This window comes from Bison bison, unplaced genomic scaffold, assembly GCF_000754665.1.
Source record: "Bison bison bison isolate TAMUID 2011002044 unplaced genomic scaffold, Bison_UMD1.0 scf7180017864043, whole genome shotgun sequence".
Lineage (NCBI taxonomy): Eukaryota > Metazoa > Chordata > Mammalia > Artiodactyla > Bovidae > Bison > Bison bison.
In genome coordinates, this window is record NW_011494615.1 from 7,022,597 (window position 1) to 7,045,135 (window position 22,539).

The 22,539-nt window shown below is 38.0% G+C and overlaps 1 protein-coding gene across 1 annotated transcript in view; it reads right to left on the minus strand.

Moving 5' to 3' along the window:
- Positions 1 to 22,539, minus strand: part of PDCD6IP (programmed cell death 6 interacting protein) — a 72,068-nt gene that overhangs the window by 14,421 nt on the left and 35,108 nt on the right. Inside the window, exons 10-14 of the mRNA XM_010835578.1 lie at positions 16,715 to 16,937; positions 15,233 to 15,356; positions 9,271 to 9,448; positions 3,491 to 3,602; positions 2,243 to 2,412 (exon numbers count right to left, since the gene is read on the minus strand). Coding sequence (XP_010833880.1) covers positions 2,243 to 2,412; positions 3,491 to 3,602; positions 9,271 to 9,448; positions 15,233 to 15,356; positions 16,715 to 16,937 — 807 coding nt within the window. The remainder of the gene's footprint in view (positions 1 to 2,242; positions 2,413 to 3,490; positions 3,603 to 9,270; positions 9,449 to 15,232; positions 15,357 to 16,714; positions 16,938 to 22,539) is intronic.

Genomic DNA, 22,539 nt, shown 5'->3' on the forward strand with positions numbered 1-22,539 from the left:
ATTATTATTAACTGTTGGTTATGTCTCACGGTTTAACTCTCTACTTTGCGTGCACTGTGGACTAAAGAGTCTTAAGCATATAAGCACTCAGACAAGAACAGAGGAAAAATGAGGAACAGACCAAGAATTAAAGTATCCTTTATTCTACTGAATTATAAGGATTTCTATAATCATGTAACACAGTTTGTGTTGGGGGATACAGTAGCATATAAATTCAAAAAGGTTTTGATAGCTTTACCTGTTGGTAAATTGATAATGGAATCTCAACCTTGACTTTAACCCTATGTGAAGTTGCTTGGCCATTAGGAAAGTAAGAAATGTCATTTTCTTCTATACGTATGTTATGCCTAACAGAAGTTCGAAAATTTTATAGAAATGAAATAAAGCTAGGGGAGAAATAGGAATATGCAGAATTAATTTAAAAAAAATAGTCTAGTAAACAAAGCTGAAAGTCAGGAGTATCTTGAAACAGATTGTCTTACATAGTATAGAAATGAACATCCTCTCAGTACCTAAAAACAGCTGCCCAAACAGAACAAAGATAAATAACTAGATAGTTAGCCTCTTCAGAATGAAAGAAAAAAACAGCCCTACCCATTATGCTTGGACCTCTTAATAAAACATGTACTTTGTATCACGTTAATAATCAGCAATTCAAATGGCTGTTTCTCATAAAAACTCTGGCTAAAGTGTCATCAACTATGGTGACAACTATCTGAAGGAGCTGTAATAAACAAATGATGCTTCCCTTTTCTGATAAAGACACATATTGAATGAATATATAGAGCACTGAAAATTGTTGGTTACCTCCATGCAGAAAATCTAGTTTCAATAAAATAACTTCATATTGATTGTCAAACTTTTCTTCCCCTATGTAATACCGTTCTGGATTAACAGAGCAGCTATTACAAATTAAAAAAAAAAAAAAAAAACATTTTTGCTTTTCTATAGAAAGCAGAATCAAAGAACGAAAGCCATGTAAGTTCCGAGTCGTGTATGTGACACTAAAAAGAAAAAAGGGGGGACATTAAAGAGAGTTCTCCTAAAATCAAAAGAAGTCAGAACATGCTGCTGTTCTATAGGTGTGCAGTCTCTTCTTTACAAATTTAATCTTTCAACCACCTTCCTTTTCTCCTCGACGCCCTGAAAGCATCTGACTTCAGAGTGGTCGTTCTCTCTGGCCCCCAACCAGAGATGCAGGTTCTGTGCATATCCCCTGACGCTGTTTTCCCTTCACCTCAGGGGCTGGTTTCCACTCAACCTCTGGTAGCTGCTCTGCACACACACACTCAATATTCTCGGATCCTACTCTTGTTCACCTTTCTGCCTGTCCACTGTTCTCATAATGTGCCAATGTCCTAAGAAGCCTCCTAGGCAAGGGGCTCCAAATGCTGGAACGTTCAGAATTCCGTCACCTAAAGCCCTCACACCTCTCAGTTTCTACCATGTATCCCAGTTATCTCTGTGTATGTCTCCTCTTCTACGCCTGCTTGTGAATGGGGAGTGCGGGCTGGCCATCGTGTGTACCGAGCGTAGTGCCTTACACAGTAGATGCTGTCCATTAAGCCTTGGCTGAATGAATACATGAAATGCTTCTGAGCAAAGACAGATAAGAAATGACAATGATAACTTCTGAGAACTACTGTCACAGGAAATTCACCTTTTTTAAGAAGCTTTCGGCAGTATCTCTTGCCCTTTGGCTTACTTTTCTGTGTGCTTCAGGGCCCCTATCTCACCTCACAGTGATCAGTCACACCCATCCCCTTAGGGTCTCAGCCAATCACGCTCCCATGAGCCTGTAGCCAGTAGAAATATCATGCCAATGTGATCCACTTATTAACATGCACACCTTGACAACCCTCCCTTCAGAGGTAGTCCCAGAGGAATATGGTAGAAGGCAGTATATAGAAAGATGCAAGTCAGAGGAGTATCTGGCCAATCCAGTCCTTCCACCCCAAGGAAGCGCCTTTACTTCCAAGTTGCTCCCTTTTACCAAATGTGAATTAAACACTATGAATATATACAGTACCGAGTTCACAGAGGAAGCATTCAATAAATGGATAGTAATATAACGTTCACAGTGTATATATATCATGTTGCTCTAAACACAAGCACCTCAATGTACATCATCATTTTTAAACAAAAAGGTCAGTAAGAAAAAACTGGGCAATTCACTGTATGTAATAGCTTGAACATAGTTGTCAGAGCGGCTGCCCACCCACACCAAAGTGCACGTCCTCACCTCACTGCCCTGCATTGTCTTCGCCGGGTTAGCAGAAGGGATGGCGGCGTTCAGCTCCGGCTCCGGCTTGCACAGAAGCACAATGGTGTCTCGGTGAGCCTGGTAACGCTCCTTCACCTGTCCATCTGCGTGCACAGCTTTATCCAAAGTGATTCTGAAGTTGTTTCCCTCTGTGGAAGAAGAAAAAAATGTTGCCAGAGCACAGTAACGATTTTAACAGTGAAGTACATAAGCTGGTTGTACTTTCAATTTTGTTCTCCAATTTTACTTGTCTCCCTGTCAGCCCCAAAGCACTAGACGACAGAAACTGAGCTCCTGTCAGTCCTTGCATCTTTAGTGTTTTATAACCTTAAAACATCCTTGTGGTTACAGTCCACTAAATAAAAGCCAACTGACATTAATCTTTTTCTACAACTCATGAATATAGAAAGATAACATTCACTCCAAAAACTGTTACAACTTATTTCAAAAAAGTTCCTGTCTCAAAAGATCACTCTTTAAATCTGACTTATAAGAAAAGCAGATACATTTTTAGAAAAATCACAATAGTATTAAATGCTTTTTACAGAGAAATAAAGCAAGTCTAGATATTGTTTCGGAGAAGGCGATGGCACCCCACTGCAGTACTCTTGCCTGGAAAATCCCATGGACCGAGGAGCCTGGTGGGCTGCAGTCCATGGGGTCCCTATGAGTCAGATGCGACTGAGCGACTTCACTTCACTTTTCACTTTCATGTACTGAAGGAGGAAATGGCAACCCACTCCAGTGTTCTTGCCTGGAGAATCCCAGGGACGGGGGAGCCTAGTGGGCTGCCGCCTATTGGGTCGCACAGAGTCGGACACGACTGAAGCACCTTAGCAGCAGCAGCAGCAGATATCGTTTATCTAAACAAGCACAAAATCTTTATAATCAAAGTCTTAAAAATAATTGGCTTCAGGTTAATTTTAAAACTCATCCTTTACTACCTGGTAGTATTACTACTAAATGAAATCACAACACCATATATTTATATATATCTCATTTATCTTTTTTTTACAATACGCAGAAAGCTTGGAACAGGAAGTCAGAGTCACAGGATCATTTTAATTTTCACTTTCTTAAGAATCTGAATTTATCATGATGAACATTCTTGTTATTTTTTATTTTACATGGAACTGAAGAAAAACACCTGGCTTTTCATATGAAGCCTAATTCAATCAAGCAAAATGAGAACTTACTCAAGTGAAAGTCATTTAGGGACATTTTTACCTGCTCTTAAAGGCTTATAAAGTTCATTGGATGGCGTCCTTTGCCAACGTTCCTTGAATTTTGCCCTTAAATCATTGTCAGTCGCTTCTTCTTCATCCAACAACCTTAATGACTTTTAAAAAGGAGGCAAAGCAACAGTGAACTATCATTTCTGGTGTAAAAAACTTTAAAACGTTTTTAAAATGATCATACTCAATATAGGTGAGACTTAGTGAGCTAGGACTATTCCTACAGTACTGATTAGAATATAAATTAGTACAATAATTTCCACTGCAGAAATCCAAATCATAATATACTTAACAAAACATCTTGTAAAATTTAAGGCTAAGTTAGCCATTACCGTACTCAGTAAAATTAAGATGACTAAGAGATTATGGAGTTGGTGATAGACAGGGAAGCCTGGCGTGCTGTGATTCATGGGGTCACAAAGAGTCTGAGCGACTGAGCAACTGAACTGAAGAAATTATGTACATCCATATATCAAAACTACTTTTAAACAAAGATTTTTTTTTTAAGATTAAATAAACAGAAAGCCTTTAGAACTTTGAAGCCATAAACAAAACAAAGAGAAAACTGATTAAGTCATACAAATAGAAGATTTAGATGTCAACCCAATACAACAAACTGAAAATTAACATTAAAAAAAAAAGCCTTTCGAATGCAGAGCTGAGAAAGCAAGACATTAGAGGCAGAAAGTGCTAACCCACCAACAGACTCAAGTGCTAGAGCCAACAGCACCTGTGAACGCCTGACACTTTAGAGCAGAGGTCGGCGAACTTGGTGTCCAATGTTAGAGTAAATATTTTAGGATTGGGGACTACAGTCTCACATATTCTTTAAAAAAAAAAAAAAAAACAATTTCCTACAAGTGGTAAAAATCATCCTTCACTAGTGAACCATATAAAACAGGCCACAAGGTGGAGCTGGCCTACCGTCCATAGTGCACCAACTACACATTCTCTAGTGGCTCAGAATGTTCATTTAACAGGAGACAAGAAACACAGGTGGGGCTAATATGAGTAGGAGATCAGATCAAAGGCACCATCTTCCCTCAAATGGGGACTTCCAAATAGATGACACTCAGTGGATGAGTATTTAAAGGAAAATTGACCAACTGAAGGGAATTTGACCATCTGAACCATGGCTCTATACAGAAAAGAAAAGAATATCACCTTAAGATTCCTAACCAAAAGCCTGAATTTAGGACTGGAAATGACTACCTGCATGACACAAACTCCTAAAATGAATTTCAAAATAAAAGATTAACCACACACACACAAACAAAACCCTCCAAAAAAGTTTTAAAATACAGGAAACACACAAACAAAAACACTGAAATAAGAGCAAACAAACTGGTATGAGAAAAAAATCAGGAAAAAACAACAAATCACAGAACCAAACCACAAAGACTACTGACCCTGAGATAAGATAAAGAATATAAACTAAACATATTTAATATGTTTTAGAGTAAAAATATGACAGGAGAAAGAAAATGAGAAGAACTGAAAAAGAGCCAAATAAAATTTCTGGAAATTAAAGAAATTATAAAATTAGGAAGCTAATGGATAGTTAAAAAACTGCTGGGATATAACTGAAGAGAACTAGTGAACTGAACGACCGACCAGAAGAATCAGGCAGAAGGAAGCACAGAGCAACAGAAAACCCAGAAAAATAAACTGAGAAGATTCAACATCAGAGATGGAGAAAGACATAATAATGAGAATTGGGGAAAAGCAATATTCAAAGAAGTGAAAACTAAGAACTTTCCAGGATGGATGAAAGACACAATTTCTCAAATTCACTGAATCCAATGGAATATCAAGCGACTTAAATAAAAGAAAACCCATACCCAGACACATCATAATAAACTATAAACAAGAAAAGTAAGTATACAACTTTCATGCTGTCAAAAAGGGGAAAAAAAAAAAGAAAAAAATGGAGGGAACTCAATAAAACCATAAAAAGTGAGGGTGAGGAGGAACCAAAGAAAGAAAATAGAGAAATCAAAAGAGTAAGACAACTGTTGTACAAAAATATGGTTCCAAATATATGAATAACTTAACCCTCCAGGAAGAGATGAAGATTGTCAAGCTAAAAGTAAAGGAAAAATCTTATTACCATATGCTATTTACAAAAGACACAATCACAAAAACACACAAGTTGAAAGTCATACACACAACAAGAAAATTACAGACCAGTATCCCTTACGAATATAACTGCAAAATGCCCAACAAAGTACTACCAAACCAAACCTAGCAGCTCATTAAAAGGACTCTACACCATGACAGGAGAAGGCAATGGCACCCCACTCCAGTACTCTTGCCTGGAAAATCCCATGGACCGAGGAGCCTGGTAGGCTGCAGTCCATGGGGTCACTAAGAGTCCGACACGACTGAGCGACTTCACTTTCACTTTTCACTTTCATGCAATGGAGAAGGAAATGGCAACCCACTCCAGTGGGTTGGAGAATCCCAGGGACGGCGGAGCCTGGTGGGCTGCCATCTATGGGGTTGCACAGAGTCGGACACGACTGAAGCGACTTAGCAGCAGCAGCACACCATGACAAAGTGGGATAACCTAGGCATGCAAGGGTGGTTCACACTGAAGAATCAGTTAATGTAATACTCTGTATTAGTAGAATGAAGGGAGAAAATCCATGTGATTATCTTGAGATACAGAAAAATCATCTGACTAAATCCAACACCCTTTTATGATAAAAGCACTCAACAAATTAAGAATGGAAAGGAACTTCCTCAATCTGAGAAGAGCCATCTATGAAAAACTTAATAGCTTAACAGTGAAAAACTGGAAGGTTTTCCCCTAAGTTGACGATCAAGACAAGTCTGTGGACTCTCACTGCTTAAACCAGGATTGAACTGGCTGGCGCAATTAGAGTAAGAAATAAAGGGCATCCAAAAGTGGAAAGGAAGAACTACCTATAGTTACAAATGGTATGACTTTTTATATGAAAAAATCCTAAGCAATCCATAAAATAACTATTAGAGAGAATAAACAAATTTAGTAGAGTTGCAGAAAACAAAATCAATGCACAAAATCAGCTGTATTTCTATACTCTAGCAATGAAGAATCCAAATAGGAAATTAAGATAATTCTATTATAACAGCATCAAAAAGAATAAAATAACTAAGAATCAGTTTAATCAAGGAAGTAAAATACTTGTACAGTGAAAAGTATAAAACACTGATGAAATAAATTAAATGGAAAGACAGCCTCCATCTGTGGACTGGAAGCCGTAATACTGTTAAAGATAAGTAATATTCCTCAAATTGATCTAAACATCCAATACAATTCTCATTAAACTCCTACTAATTTTAGGATTTTCTACATATAAGGTCAAATCAAATCATAGTAAGATACCATTTCATAGCCACAAGGGTGGCTTTTTTATTTTTTAAGACAATTATAAGGGTTAGCAAGGATGTGGAGAAATTTGGAACCTTCATACACTGTTGGTAAAATGTAAAAGGGCACAGCTACTTTTGCAAACCAGTTTCACAGTTCCTCAAAAAGTTAAACACAATATTACTGTACAACCCAGTAATTCCACTCCTATGTATATAACCCAAGAGAACTGAAAACAGTTGTTCAAACATAACCTGTTCACAAATAACAGCATTATTCTGAATAACCAAAAAGTGGGAACATCCCAAGTATCTATTCCTGATGAATGGATAAATAAAATACTTAATGATACATCCACACAATGGAATATTTAACTACAAAAAGAAATGAAGCAGTGACAGATGCTGTGACATGAATGAACCTTGAAAAGATGCTAAGTGAAAAAGGCAAACTTCAAAGGCATGATTCCATTTATCTGCAATGTCCAGAATGAATAAATCTATACAAACAGAAATCAGATTTGTAGTTGCCAAGAACAAGGGGAATGGGAGAAAGAGGACTGACTGTTAACTAGTACAGGCTTTCTTTTGGAGGTGATGAAAATGTTCCAGAATTAGACTGTGTTGGTGCTCATACAATATTGTGAATGTACTAAAAACAACTGGATCATACACTTAAAAGAGACCAAAATGGTGAAATTTTATGTTATGTGAATTTTACCTCAAAAAGAAAAAAGACACATGTAAGATAAATGTAGGTGATTTATGAAAAGAACCAATTAAATATCCTTATTCTGGAAATGAAAAACATAGGGGGAAAATGCAATAGAGCGGCTGAAGAACACAAAAGGCAGAGCTAAACAGGCAATCAATGAGCTGGGAGGCCAGTCTCAGATGGTCGCCCACATAGAGAAAAAGTAATAGAAATGTTAAGAGATGTGAAGAACTAACTCAGAAGCACTGCCATCAATCTAACAGGAATTCATTAGGAGAGAATGGACAAAAAAGAATAACTGAAGAAATAGAACCCATGAATCTAAGGTGGAAAGGATCCAACAGATCCCAAGCAAGATAAATTTATCATTTAAAAAATAAATTAGTGGACACTTCAAATTATCTGAAAACCAAGACTTGAATTAAATTTGCTACCAGAGACATAAACACTCAAAAACAGTATCAGCTTCACAACTTAATAACATACTTAAAATGAAACTACAAGTACAACCAAGAAAATGAGTCTAATTCATCAGGCTGTTAGGAAGATAAAATAAATAAAAATACCTCATAAGAGAGGCAGACAACAAACATACCATACACACTAATAAAGCCAGTTATTCCTTAATTATGAGATGAGATTTTTCCACATTAATATTTGTTTTATTTTAGTTAAGCTCTTAAGTAACCCTGCGGAGAAGGCAATGGCACCCCACTCCAGTACTCTTGCCTGGAAAATCCCATGGATGGAGGAGCCTGGTAGGCTACAGTCCATGGGGTCGCAAAGAGTCGGACACGACTGAGCGACTTCACTTTCACTTTTCACTTTAATGCATTAGAGAAGGAAATGGCAACCCACTCCAGTGTTCTTGCCTGGAGAAACCCAGAGATGGGGGAGCCTGGTGGGCTGCCATCTGTGGGGTTGCACAGAGTCGGACACGACTGAAGCAACTTAGCAGCAGCAGCAGTAAGTAACCCTGGAAGGTATATATTCTCCTTCCCAAGGTTCGCACTGTCATAGTATATAAGTACCCTGTCTTTGCCCCAAAGTATTTGGAAACAGTGATTGAAACATCATGGATTAAAGCATTGATAACAGAAGTCACCTAAAAGAGACATGACTCCTAAACTGTCAAAAACCAAAATAACCAGTATGAACACATTTATAGCTAAAGAAACAAATGTATCAGTTAGCAGAAAGAGGCGAAAGCACCTTAAAAGCAGAATAACACTGGCAAATAGTTGACTTTAGCCAACAAACGCTAGTGCTACATTCCTCATGATAAAATACTCTTGCCATCTGAAGATGAGCATGGTGGGCTTGGAAAACATATGATGGCCTAACTTCCTTAGTCTGATTCCTTGTTCACCACAGACTGAATGTTTCACAAGAAAAAAAAATCCTTAATAATGAAAAAGTCTGAACAGTGTGTGTGATAGTGATTTCCCACAGTATACTAGTTTCAGACAATGGTCGTAATGCACACTTATATACCCTTAAGACATATAAACCCATTCTCACTCAGAATTCCTCTTAAACTGAAGGGCAGACTATGGGCCACAATAAATTAACCTGAATGATGAGTGCTACCCTGTGAAACCACAGGAAGAAGCAGGAAGAAGCCTCCTGTCCCAATCCCTGCTGGACACCAAGGGGCCAAAGAGTATTTTATTTACCTGAAAAGCAAACCTCTTAAAACATACCTCGTCGAGGATTTCTCTATTTCTTTGAAGAAGTTCGGGTAGCTCTTTGAACAACTGATCAACGGTCTGGATGCCTCCCTGTTCAATCACAGATGTGGACTTGGTCAATATAGACTGAGGTACGGTATCTCCAGATAAATCTTCAATTGCTGCTGGAAGATTAAGGGAAGCTAACACCCTGAAAAAATGAGATACTATGTCATCTAAAGGTCTAATCCTTTCAAACACTAGCATCGGAGTTATCACTCCAAAAAAGTGGATAAGCCCTGTAAATGGAAACATAAAGCAAAGACAAAGGAAAAACAGAAAATCAGGAATTGAGAAAATTAAATAAAACATTAGAGAATTAAGTTAGATTCACAGTTCAGAACTGAAAGCCAAAATGTTTAAAAGTTACATTAAAATATACTAGATACCTTTGGCTCACTGGTTAAACGTTACTTCTTTCACTCTAATTAAAAGTAAAAAATTCTATTTTAAGAATGTGATCTTTTATCACACTCCTGATTCTTATACTGTCAGTGATAAAAGAGAAATAATACACTAAATAGTTATAATTTCACATCAGTTCAGGTGCTCAGTTGTGTCCGACTCTTTGTGACGCCATGGATTGCAGCACGTCAGGCCTCCCTGTCCATCACCAACTTGCATAGCTTACTCAAACTCACGTACATCAAGTCGGTGATGCCATCCAGTCATCTCATCCTCTGTTGTCTCCTCGTCCTGCCTTCAATCTTTGCCAGCATCAGGGTCTTTTCCATTGAGTCAGTTCTTCACATCAGGTGGCCAAAGTTTTGGAGTTTCAGCTTCAACATCAGTCCTTCCAATGAATATTCAGGACTAATTTCCTTTAGGATGGACTGGCTGGATCTCCTAGCAGTCCAAGGGATTCTCTTAAAAGTCTTCTCCAACACCACAGTTCAAAAGCATCAATTCTCTGGCTCTCAGCTTTCTTAACAGTCCAACTCTCACACCCATACATGACTACTGGAAAAACTATAGATTTGACTAGACAGATCTTTGTTGGCAAAGTAACGTCTCTGCTTTTTAATAAGCTGTCTAGGTTGGTCACAGCTTTCCTTCCAAGGAGCAAGTGTCTTTTAATATCATGGCTGCAGTCACCATTTGCAGTGATTTTGGAGCCCAAAAAAATAAATTCAGACACTGTTTCCACTGTTTACCCATCTATTTGCAATGAAGTGATGGGACTGGATACCATGGTCTTAGTTTTCTGAATGCTGAGCTTTAAGCTAGTTTTTTCACTCTTGTCTTTCACGTGCATCCAGAGGATCTTTAGATCCTCATCACTTTCTTCCATAAGGGTGGTGTCATCTGCATATCTGAGGTGATTGATATTTCTCCCAGCAATCTTGATTCCAGCTTGTGCTTCATGAAGCCCAGCGTTTCTCATGGTGTACTCTGCATGGAAGTTAAATAAGCAGGGTGACAATATACAGCCTTGATGTACTCCTTTCCCGATTTGGAACCAGCCTGTTGTTCCATGTCCAGTTCTAACTGTTGCTTCCTGACCTGCATACAGGTTTCTCAAGAGGCAGGTCAGGTGGTCTGGTATTCCCATCTCTTTCAGAATTTTCCACAGTTTATTGTGATCCACACAGCCAAAGGCTTTGGCATAGTCAATAAAGCAGAAATAGATGTTTTTCTGGAACTCTCTTGCTTTTTCCATGATCCAGCGGATGTTGGCAATTTGATCTCTGGTTCCTCTGCCTTTTCTAAATCCAGCTTGAACAGTTGCAAGCTCATAGTTCACATACTGTTGAAGTCTGGCTTGGAGAATTCTGAGCATTACTTTGCTACTATGTGAGATAAGTGCAATTGTGTGGTAGTTTGAACATTCTTTGGCATTGCCTTTCTTTGAGACTGGAATGGAAACTGATCTTTTCCAGTCCTGTGGCCACTGCTGAGCTTTTCAAATTTGCTGGCATATTGAGTGCAGCACTTTCACAGCATCATCTTTTAGGATTTGAAATATCTCAACTGGAATTCCATCACCTCCACTAGCTTTGTTCGTAGTGATGCTTCCTAAGGCCCACTTGACTTCGCATTCTAGGATGTCTGGTTCTAGGTGAGTGATCACACCACTGGGGTTATCTGGGTCATGAAGATCTTTTTTGTATAGTTCTTCTGTGGATTCTTGCCACCTCATCTTAGTATCTTCTGCTTCTGTTAGGTCCATACCATTTCTGTCCTTATTGTGCCCATCTTTGCATGAAGTGTTCCCTTGGTATCTCTAATTTTCTTGAAGAGCTCTCTAATCTTTCCCATTCTGTTGTTTTCCTCTATTTCTTTGCACTGATCACTGAGGAAGGCTTTCTTATCTCTCCTTGCTATTCTCTGGAATTCTGCATTCAAATGGGTATATGTTTCCTTTTCTCCTTTGCCTTTCACTTCTCTTCTTTTCTCAGCCATTTGTAAGGCCTCCTCAGACTACCATTTTGTCTTTTTGCATTTCTTTTTCATGGGGATGGTCTTGATCATTGCTTCCTGTACAGTGTCACGAACCTCCATCCATAGTTCTTCAGGCACTCTATCAGATCTAATCCCTTGAATCTATTTCTCATTTCCACTGTAAAGTCATAAGGGATTTGATTTAGGTCATATCTGAATGGTCTGGTGGTTTTTCCTACTTTCTTCAATTTAAGTATGAATTTGGCAATAAGGAGTTCATGATCTGAGCCATAGTTAGCTCCCAGTCTTGTTTTTACTGACTGTATAGAGGTTCTCCATCTTTGGCTACAAAGAATATAATCAATTTGATTTTGGTATTGACCATCTGGTGATATCCATGTGTAGAGTCTTCTCTTGTGTTGTTGGAAGAGGGTGTTTGCTATGACCAGTGCGTTCTCTTGGTAAAACTCTGTTAGCCTTTGACCTGCTTCGTTTTGTACTCCAAAGCCAAATTTTCCTGTTACTCCTAGTATCTCTTGACTTCCTACTTTTATATTCCAGTCCCCCAAGAACTCCACAATTACAGCTCGCTGCTGAACAACCATCAACTGGAGAATGTTGGATCCCACCAAAAAAAGATACCCCACGTCCAAGGGCAAAGGAGAAGCCCCAGCAAGACGGTAGGAGGAGCAAAATCGTGTTTAGAATCAAACCCCATACCCACCAGACACACTCAGAGGGCTCAAACAAACCTTGTGCACACCAGGACCCAGAGACTTACACCAGAACTTAAACAGAACTGAGGAAACAGACTCTTGGAGCGTACAAACAAAACCTTGTACACACCAGGACCCAGGAGAAAGGACCAGTGACCCCATAAGAGACTGACCCAGACTTGCCCGTGAGTGTCCAGGAGCCTCCATCGGAGGCATGGGTCAGCGGTGGCCTGCTTCAGGGTCAGAGGCACCTTTTGAAGGAAGTGGCCATTATTTTCATTACCTCCACCACAGTTTGGCCTCAGGTCAAACAACAGGGAGGAAACACAGCCCCACCCATCAACAGAAAATTGGATTAAAGACTTACTGAGCATGGCCCTGCCCATCAGAACAAGACCCAGTTTCCCCCTCAGTCAGTCTCTCCCATCAGGAAGCTTTCATAAGACTCTTATCCTTCTCCATCAGAGGGCATATAGAGTGGAAACCACAATCACAGAAAACTAACAAAACTGATCACATGGACCACATCGTTGTCTAACTCAATGAAACTATGAGCCATGCCACTGTAGGGCCACCCAAGACGGACGGGTCATGGTGGAGAGTTCTGACAAAATGTGGTCACTGGAGAAGGGAATGGCAAACCACTTCAGTAGTCTTGCCCTGAGAACCCCATGAACAGTATGAAAACGCAAAAAGACAGGACACTGAAAGATGAACTCCCCAGGTTGGTAAGTGCCCAACATGCTACTGGAGATCAGTGGAGAATTAACTCCAGAAACAATGAAGAGAGGGCGCCAAAGCAAAAACACCACCCAGCTGTGGATGTGACTGGTGATAGAAGCAAGGTCCGATGCTGTAAAGAGCAATATTGCATAGGAACCTGGAATGTCAGGTCCATGAATCAAGGCAAATTGGAAGTGGTCAAACAGGAGATGACACAAGTGAACGTCAACATTCTAGGAATCAGCAAACTGAAATGGACTGGAATGGGTGAATTTAACTCAGATGACCATTATATCTACTACTATGGGCAGGAATCCTTTAGAAAAAATGGAGTAGCCCTCATAGTAAACAAAAGACTCTGAAATGCAGTACTTGGATGCAAGTGCAAAAACGAGAGAATGATCTCTGTTCATTTCCAAGGCGACCATTCAATATCACAGTAATCCAAGTCTATGCCTCAATAACTAATGCTGAAGAAGCTGAAGTTGAATGGTTCATTGAAGACCTACAAGACCTTCTAGAACTAACACCCAATTTCACATCATCTAGGCATAATGTCAAGAGGACATAGTTGATATACATATTAATACATCATTTCCATTTGTTTTGTTTTGTGGCACAGTAACTATTAATCTATTACTTCATTTATATAATGGGAGGAATATTTGGGTAAACTTATGCTGTCTTCCTGCTGGAAAAAGAAAAATGAGGTCAAAACATACTCATTCATCAAAATTAAGAACATGAAAAAGCAAACAAGACTAGGGAAAAAAAAAACTCAGTAACATATCTGACAAAAGACTTACCTCTAGAATATCTAAAGAACGCTTTAAAGATATTAAGAAAAAAAATGAGCAATAGATTTCAACACATGACGAAAGACATGAAGGGCTAATAAGCACATGAAGAGTTGCTCAATATCATTAGTCACCAGGGGGAATGCAAACTGAACCACAATGAGACACTGCTACACACACACTACAATAGCTAAAATCAGAGAGACTGACAATGCTAAGTTCTGACGAGGCGCCAAGAAAGCGCGCTTCTCAAACGGTGCAGGAACAATGACTCTGGAAAACCATCTGGCCATTTCCTGTGAAGTAAACATACACTAACCATACAACTCAACAATTCTGTAATCCTAGGTTATTTGCTCATGAGAAATAAAACATGTCCACAGAAAGATGTGTACACCCATGTTCGTAACAACCAAAATGTCCACCAATAGGTAAAAGTAACAAACTATTTGACCATCAAAAGGAATACTGCTAAGTAATAAAAAGGATCAAACTGATACATATACCATGATTATGCCAAGTGAAAGAAGCCTAAGATATTTTTAATACATACTGTTACATGCTGTACATACTATATTATATATTATACATTACTATAACAATACCATACACTGTATATATCATACTATATATGCAATGTACTATTTACTGTATATAATACACTATAAAATCTACATATTGCACACACTATAATGATTACATTTATATTAAAATTATATAAAAGGTAAAACTAACCTATGGTGACAGGGAGCAGATCAGAAGTGGCTAGAGGGTGGAGGAGAAGACATTGAATGGAAAGGCGTGAGGGAATTTTTCTCGGGTGATAGAAATGTTCTCTACTTGATCATGGTGGGTAGTTACATGGCCACACACATTTATCAAAAAACAACTATACATTTAAAATAGATTTATTTTGTTGTGTAAAATTATACTCAATATATTTTTTTAAATGATAAATTATTTTGTCTTCAGTCCACCAAAAACAAGAACTTGTTCAGAATACTGAATGTACATGTATCTGAACTTTAAAAGTTCATTTCTATTTCTCATTTCCCTCAAATAAATACCCCCAAAATACAAATCAGTGGCCACATATTTTCACTTTGTTTCAGCAGTTAAATTTCTTCCAGTTATATCTGCTTTGTTGTTGGGGCTCAGTAAATATAGTGTTCCCAAGAAATGTGTGTGTGTCTATATTCGCTATTTCAAATATCCTTAACATTCAGTTCTAAGCTCAGAAAAGTACAATGTTCATAAATAATCCATCAGGAAACATCAGAAATTTAGATAAAGTTATGAAAGTTAAGCCCTACTTACCCATTTGCCAAAGTGGTGGCTTCTCTCATCTGAGCAATTGATCTGTTAACTAAATCAGCTTTCCTCTGATTATAGGCAGCCAAAGACTGCTGGACTGACACAGGAACCATCTTCTCGAACAGATCTAAAAAGAGGAATCAATTTCAATAAAGTTTTAAGACAAAAACTCAAACTATAAAGTGACTATTCATATCTCCTTTCCAATATTCACATTAAAAGTCTTCAAACATTTAAAAAAACAAAACTAAATCTATTGAAAGGACAATGATAAAGAGAATTTTTAGATCACTGTATTCACAGGCAATGATAATGAAGGCTTTTCCTTGAACTTAATTTTCTTAAAGATGTGTTTATCATTAAGTTTAAGGGATCTTTGGTGAAGAAGATCTACACAAGAGAAAACAATACTCATTCATTGATAAAACTGACCATAGTACCATGGTTTCCAGCTCTACCACTTCCTGGCTCTGCAACCTTGAGCAAATGACTTCACCACTCTCCATCAGTACACTCAGCAGTCAAATGGGGACAATAACCACACCTGCCTCGTGTAGCTGCTATGAGAAGTAAATGAACTAATATTTTAAAGTGCTTAAAAGAGCTTTTGGCACACGGTAAACACTTTGAGCTTGTTAAACAGAAGTAAGTACAGTAGTCCCATGGTGTCCTCAGGGGACTGGTTCCAGGACCCTCAGTGGGTCCCAGGCTCTGAGGATGCTCAAGTCTCCTACATGAAGTGGCACAGTGTTTGCACATAGCTTACACATATTCTCTCATACACTTTAAATCATTTCTAGCTTATTTATAAAACTTAATACAATGTAAACGCTATATGAACAGTTGCAGAGTATTGCAAATTCAAGTTTTGCTCTTTTTGGAACTTTCTGGAAATTTTTTCTGTGACTATTTTCAGTCAGCAGTTGCTTTAAATTCATGGCTGTGGAACCACAGATACAGATGGCCAACTCTAAAACAACCATCCAATAACTTAGAAATATTAGATCCCTGGGGTCTCAGCTAGAGGCTACCATATATTGATTGCATAGACCTACAATAGTCAAGGATATTATGACATTTACTTATCTGATACAACCATGACTCCAGAAGCTTATATGCTTAAAGTCATACTTATATACGTTTATTCTTAATACCAGAATCTTAAATAACAAATGTTAACAAAAAGACAGATCAGATCAGATCAATCGCTCAGTCGTGTCCAACTCTTTGCAACCCCATGAATCGCAGCACAAAAGACAAGCGCTCATTTAAGTCTTTATAGTTACTCAGTTTCAAGTTTTCTGACTCTGTTGTATACTTTATGCTTTACTACCATTTACTGTCCATCTTAAAATTTCACTGTTAACATGAATAAAATTATATTCAAAGCATACAATTGCAACTATGTGATTTTAGCTACAAAAAATAGATTAAACTGGAGAAAAAAATACCTAACACTAAAGTGCCTCTGAATAGCTGACATACCAGTGAATTTCTGGCTGATGGGTACGTTGACTGGAGTAGATTTCACAAGTGTGGCTTTGCCAATAGGGTCCAGATCTTTAAGGTCTGGAACTCGATCATGATAGATGAAGTCATTATCCTTCTTTGCCGCAGTAAGGGCACGGCTGATTTTGTCAGAGAATTCCTTCACGTTGACGTATTCATCATAGCGAGATGCCACTGTTTTTATCAATTCTGCTGCATGCTAGCAAGAAAATGTTAAAAAAGAAAAAAAAAGTTTTCTTTTTTTCCAACAAATATCCAAGCTTTGGTTTTTTAAAAAAATCTTTAAAGACCAGCATTACTAGCATTGTGATCAACAGAACAACTTAGCAATTCAACCTAGCAATTCTCTTATCAAAAATAACCAAAACATCAAAAATGAAGAATACATAGCAGACACCCCTCTAAGACATGAATGAATTACCCAGAGAATAAAAGAAATCAAAATTATAAACTGACATTGAGGAAAGCTGTCTCTGGCTGTTGGGTATTTCTGTATCCAAAGGACTAGCAATTAAAATGCATTAAAAGCCTTCAGGCAGACTTAAGACAGGGGTCTTGAAACTACCTAAGACAGCAAACTAGAAAGAAGAAACATCCCCTTCACCGCCCCATCCCTACATGAAGGCAAAACCTCAAAGGGCTATATGTGGGATGAAAATGGTGGGTCAGAAAACTACTCTGCAACACAGGAAAACAACAAAGAAGCATGTCATGTCAGCAACAATCGGAATTTTTTCTTTAAAAGTTGCCCTTGCGATGCAAAAGATGAACATAGCCTTACATAAATTTAGGGCTCAAATTACTTAGGTGATATTGGGTACAGTAACACCAAATAAAATTGATAATCAAGTCAAAAGCTATTGAGGATAAATGCAGTAATATAATGTTTAACATCTGACAATTTGCCAGAAAGATATAAACTTCACAAATGTTGTATTTGAAAGCCTTTATGTTAGGTAGTTAGAATGAGTCCAGAATGGCGGTGGCTAAAAGACAAGGAAGGGAAAAGCCTGCAAAAATAGAACAAAGGAAGGTCAAAGGAAGGTCCGAGGACCAGAGTGAGGACCTCAGGTAGAACAAACCTCTAGCTACCCCAATTTGCATAGGGCAGGCCCAGGGGGAAGAAAAAACATATAAAAAGAGGAGCCAAAGGGCTCTCTCTCTCTCTCTTCTCATGAGGTCTCAACATGACCTCTGGACGTGACCTCATGCCTCAAGGATGGATTTTCCTGCTATTATCTAAATAAAATAGAGCTGTAACACGGAGCTGTAACACTGATTTGTCTAAGAGCTATAACACAGTCCGTTTGAGACCTGAGAGCTATAACACAGTTTGTCCAAGACCTAAGAGCTGTGACACGCCGAGGGCTTTAATGTCTGTCACTCCAAATCTTTGTTGTGACGAGACAGAACAGAGGAGCATACACTCACTTGACATCTATATAAACAATTATAATAAAAAACTGATAAACCTATCCATTTTATTATCATTAGAGTGCATGATTTTAACACTCTTTGTTTCAGCAATAAATGGACCAAGTAAACCAAAAATGTTTAAGATTACAGAAGTTCTGAACAACACCATTAATGAGTTTGATTTATCAGACATGGAGAACCCTGGACTCCACAATTACAGAATACATAATAGTCTCAGGCTTATAAAGAACATCTGTAGTGACCACATGAAGACATAAAAGCAAAAACACCAAAAGATAAAGTAAAAACATCAAAATTACAAGATTATAAGAATGGTTTAATGTTAGAAAACCTATTTATATAATTCTCCAAATAATAAATTTAAGTTTAAAAAAAATCAAATTATCTCATAGATGTTGAAAAATCATTTAATAAAATATTCACTCTTGACTTTTCTTAAATCTTAGTAAAATAAAAATAAATATCCAGTTCCTTAATACATTAAAATTTTAACCCTCAATGCTGATATCATGCTTAGCAGAAAAATAAAATATTCCTAGAGTTGAAATAAAACAAAGATCACCAGTATCATCATGAACATTGACCATGTAAAAATAACCAGACAAAAAAATGAAATTAGAGGTGTAAAATTTAGAAAAGAAAAGGAACAATTTATTATTTACAGGTGATATATTTATTTGCATGCCAGAAAAATCTAAAAGAAACAACTATTCTACGTAAGAAGTAGTTTAGATACACAATCAACATAGAAAATACAGATAAACCACCACCAATCTGAAAAGATAACCAAAAACTAATAATCCAGTTACTAGCAATGGAAAGAAATCTTAAAATATTTGTGCAAGATTAATATGAAATAGAAATAAGGAAAACCAAAACAAACAAAAGCTACATCTTTAGTGTAAACTAGGAGATGGGAAAACACACAAATTTAAACCACTTTTTAAATCTGTACATCAAATTTGACTTGTAAATGTGATCAAACACTCTCCTAAATAGCAAAATTGGTATTAGAAGCAACAGAGCAGGAGAAACAAGGGAAGGCTAAGGGCCCACCCTGAGGGGAAAGTGCTTAGTTAAGCAAATCTGAAAACAATGAAATGCAATGAGGTGACAGCTGCCAGCTGATGATAAAGGAAAAGCCAAATGGCCTCCTGGAGCCAGACAAAGGTTGAAGGAAAAACAGAATTCTGAGGGGCCTTGACCCAAAAAGGCAGATAACGACAAGAACAGGGTTACTGGGTAAGCAGAAAAAAGGGCAGAAAAGTGGGGAGGAGGAAAAGGGATGAGCACTCAGAAAACGTCCACAGAGTACAAACTGTTACAGCAGATAAACCACCTAGAAAAGCAAAGGCACAAAAGTGGAATCCTTCCTACACCAGGCTTTGAGAACCAGAGGGGAAGGGCCCTACACAAGAAGGCTTGGAAAGATACCTGGTGTTCCCCCACCCAGGAACCTCTTTGACTAAAATCAAGCTCATTCAAACACAAGTAACCAAAAAGGCATTCCATCTGTCTCAACACAAAGAAACCACAAGGAAAAGGGTGAAAATGAGCAGTGAAACTTTTCAACAGAAAATGAAAATTCACCAAAGAAAATGTTGCCACAGGGAATACTGGTGATCCAGTGGTTAGGCCTCTGCACTTTCACTGCTGTGGCCCCAGGTTCAATCCCTGGTCAGGGAACTAAGATCACGCAAGGCGTGAGGCACAGCCAAAAGAAAAAGAAATGGTGCCACAAACCAAAGAACACAGCCTACTAAAAAAGGTAAAATAAGCTAAAAGACATAAGGATGCAATCACAGTACCAAAAGAACACAAAATATGAACAGAGATGCTATTCAGATAGCAAGATAACAGTGGGTAACACTCAGGTAACAGTGGGTGATATTCTGATAGCAACAGAATGTGAAACGAGACCCGAAGAACTCAGTGAAGAAAAATATGAAATCATTTAAGAAAAGAAAGACTGAAATATTTATGCAAAGAACATGAAAGGGATAATAGGTTATCACAGAAACCACTGTAAGAAACATATAAAACAAGAAAAAGTAAAGACAATTCTACATGGCAGTTGGGGAGCAGAGGCCATTACAAACTGAAAATTCATGAGACCAATCAACCAAATGCAATGAGGACTGTACATGAATCCTTATTTGAACAAACTATAAAAGCACATTTTAGAAAAAAATCAAAGAAAACTAAACCAGGTTTGGGTAATATTAGGTTACTAGCTTACAAACTAGTACTAACTGTACTAAATAAGATGACATTGCGGTTTTAATTTTTTAAAGTCTTATCTATTAGAGGCATATACTTAAGTAACTTAAGGATGAAATGATACATGAGATAGCTGTAAATACATCAGAAAAAAAGAGGAAGGGGGAACAGATGAGACACAGAGAAAATATTAATAATCACTGAAACTGGGTAATAGATATTTGATGATTCTTATTTTTATATATATGTTTGAAGCTTTCCATAATAAATACTTAAATAAAGTTCATACAGATGCATAAGCAGGAGCAATCAAGAGAATTCAGGGACTGAGAGATGATCACTACCAATCAGGTATTAAAACATTCTAAAGTGTCAATGATTCAAACGGTATAGCTGGAACACGAACAGATAAAATGGGCCAATGTAGCAGAATAAAAATAGACCCAAATACATATGAAGGATTTAGTAAGTGATAAAGTCAAAATCTCAATGCAATGGGGTAAAGAAAGTCATTGCAGTAACCGATCTGAAGACAACTGGGTAGCCGTTTGAAAAAATAAAAATTGCATCCATCCTTCACATCACCTATCAGGATAAACTCCAAGTGGATCAAAGATCCAAGAATTGAATATAATATACAATGAATTACAGATGTACTTATACTCTGATATCAGCAATCCCATTTCCAGGAATTTAAAATATACCTGCTAATGTGGACTGAACTGTGTCCCCACCCCCACCCCCTCAGAATGTGTATGTTGATGCTCTAACTTCCCAAGAGATGGTACTTGGACATGGGGCCTTCGGGAGATCATGGAGAAGTCACGAGGGTGAGGCCCTGGTGAAAGGATTAGTGCCCTTGTAAGAAGAGACAACAGAAAGCATGCTGTCTCTCCCTACCATAAAAGTACACAGCAAGAAGTCAGGCTAGCAGTAGGTAAGCCCATCATCCTGACACCCTCAGAATTCTAGCCCCCTGAACTATGAGAAAATAAATTTCTGTTGTTTAAACCACCCAGTCTATGGTATTTTGTTATGGAAACCTGAGCCAAGACAACTACTGAAATACAAAATGCCACATTCACATAATTAATCACTGCAGTGTGGTTTGTAATAACAAATCTTGGAAACACACAAGTATTCAGCAATAACGTGTGGTTTATATAATGAAGTACAATGCAGCTCTGAAGAGAAATGAGGAAAGTCTCTTAGCTGCTGTATGAAATGGAGAGGGCTTCAATATGCTGCTGCTGCTGCTAAGTCACTTCAGTCGTGTCCAACTCTGTGCGACCCCATAGACAGCAGCCCACCAGGCTTCCCCGTCCCTGGGACTTTCCAGGCAAGAGTACTGGACTGGGGTGCCACTGCCTTCTCCATTCAATATGCTATGTGAGAAAAATAAGACGCACAACACTACACAGAGCATGTATGTGCTCAGATGCCCAGTCACGTCTGACTCTTCACAACCCCAAGGACTGCAGCCTGCCAGGCTCCTCGGTCCATGGGATTTCCCAGGCAAGAATACTGGAATGGGTTGGCATTTCCTATTCCAAGGGATCTTCCCAACCCAGGGATCAAACCCGCAATTCCTGTGTCTCCTGCACTGGCAGGTGGATTCTTTACCAATGTGCCACCCGTGGCATATGATCTCTTATATAAAGAACAGGAGAGTTAAGAATATGCATTAAGTGTGCGTGCACATGTGCACATTTCTGCTTATATTTTCAAAGAGAATAAAAAAAAAACACTGAAAGGATTAAATAAGAAATAAATGAAAATTACCTATGAGGCAGTGGGGGAAAAGGCTGTAGGGAATAAAACAGAAGGGAAAAGGTAGAGATCAGCTAAGTGTATGCCTGTTTTCCCCTTATATTGAAAATGTTCAAGTTCACAGAAAAATTAAAAGAACAAAACAATTGAGAAAAAACGCCTCCTCTGGCAAGTTTAACAACTGTTACCAATTTTGTCATATTTGCTCTCTTTCCCACATATACAGACCCTTTCTTTTTACATAACTGTTTGAAACTGAAGTTCAGACATCACAACCCTTTATCCCTAAATATCTCAGCACATATCTAGTGAGGATACTCTCCTTAATACCTACAAACTAGTATCTAACAAAGAAAAAGCAATACTTTCATAAA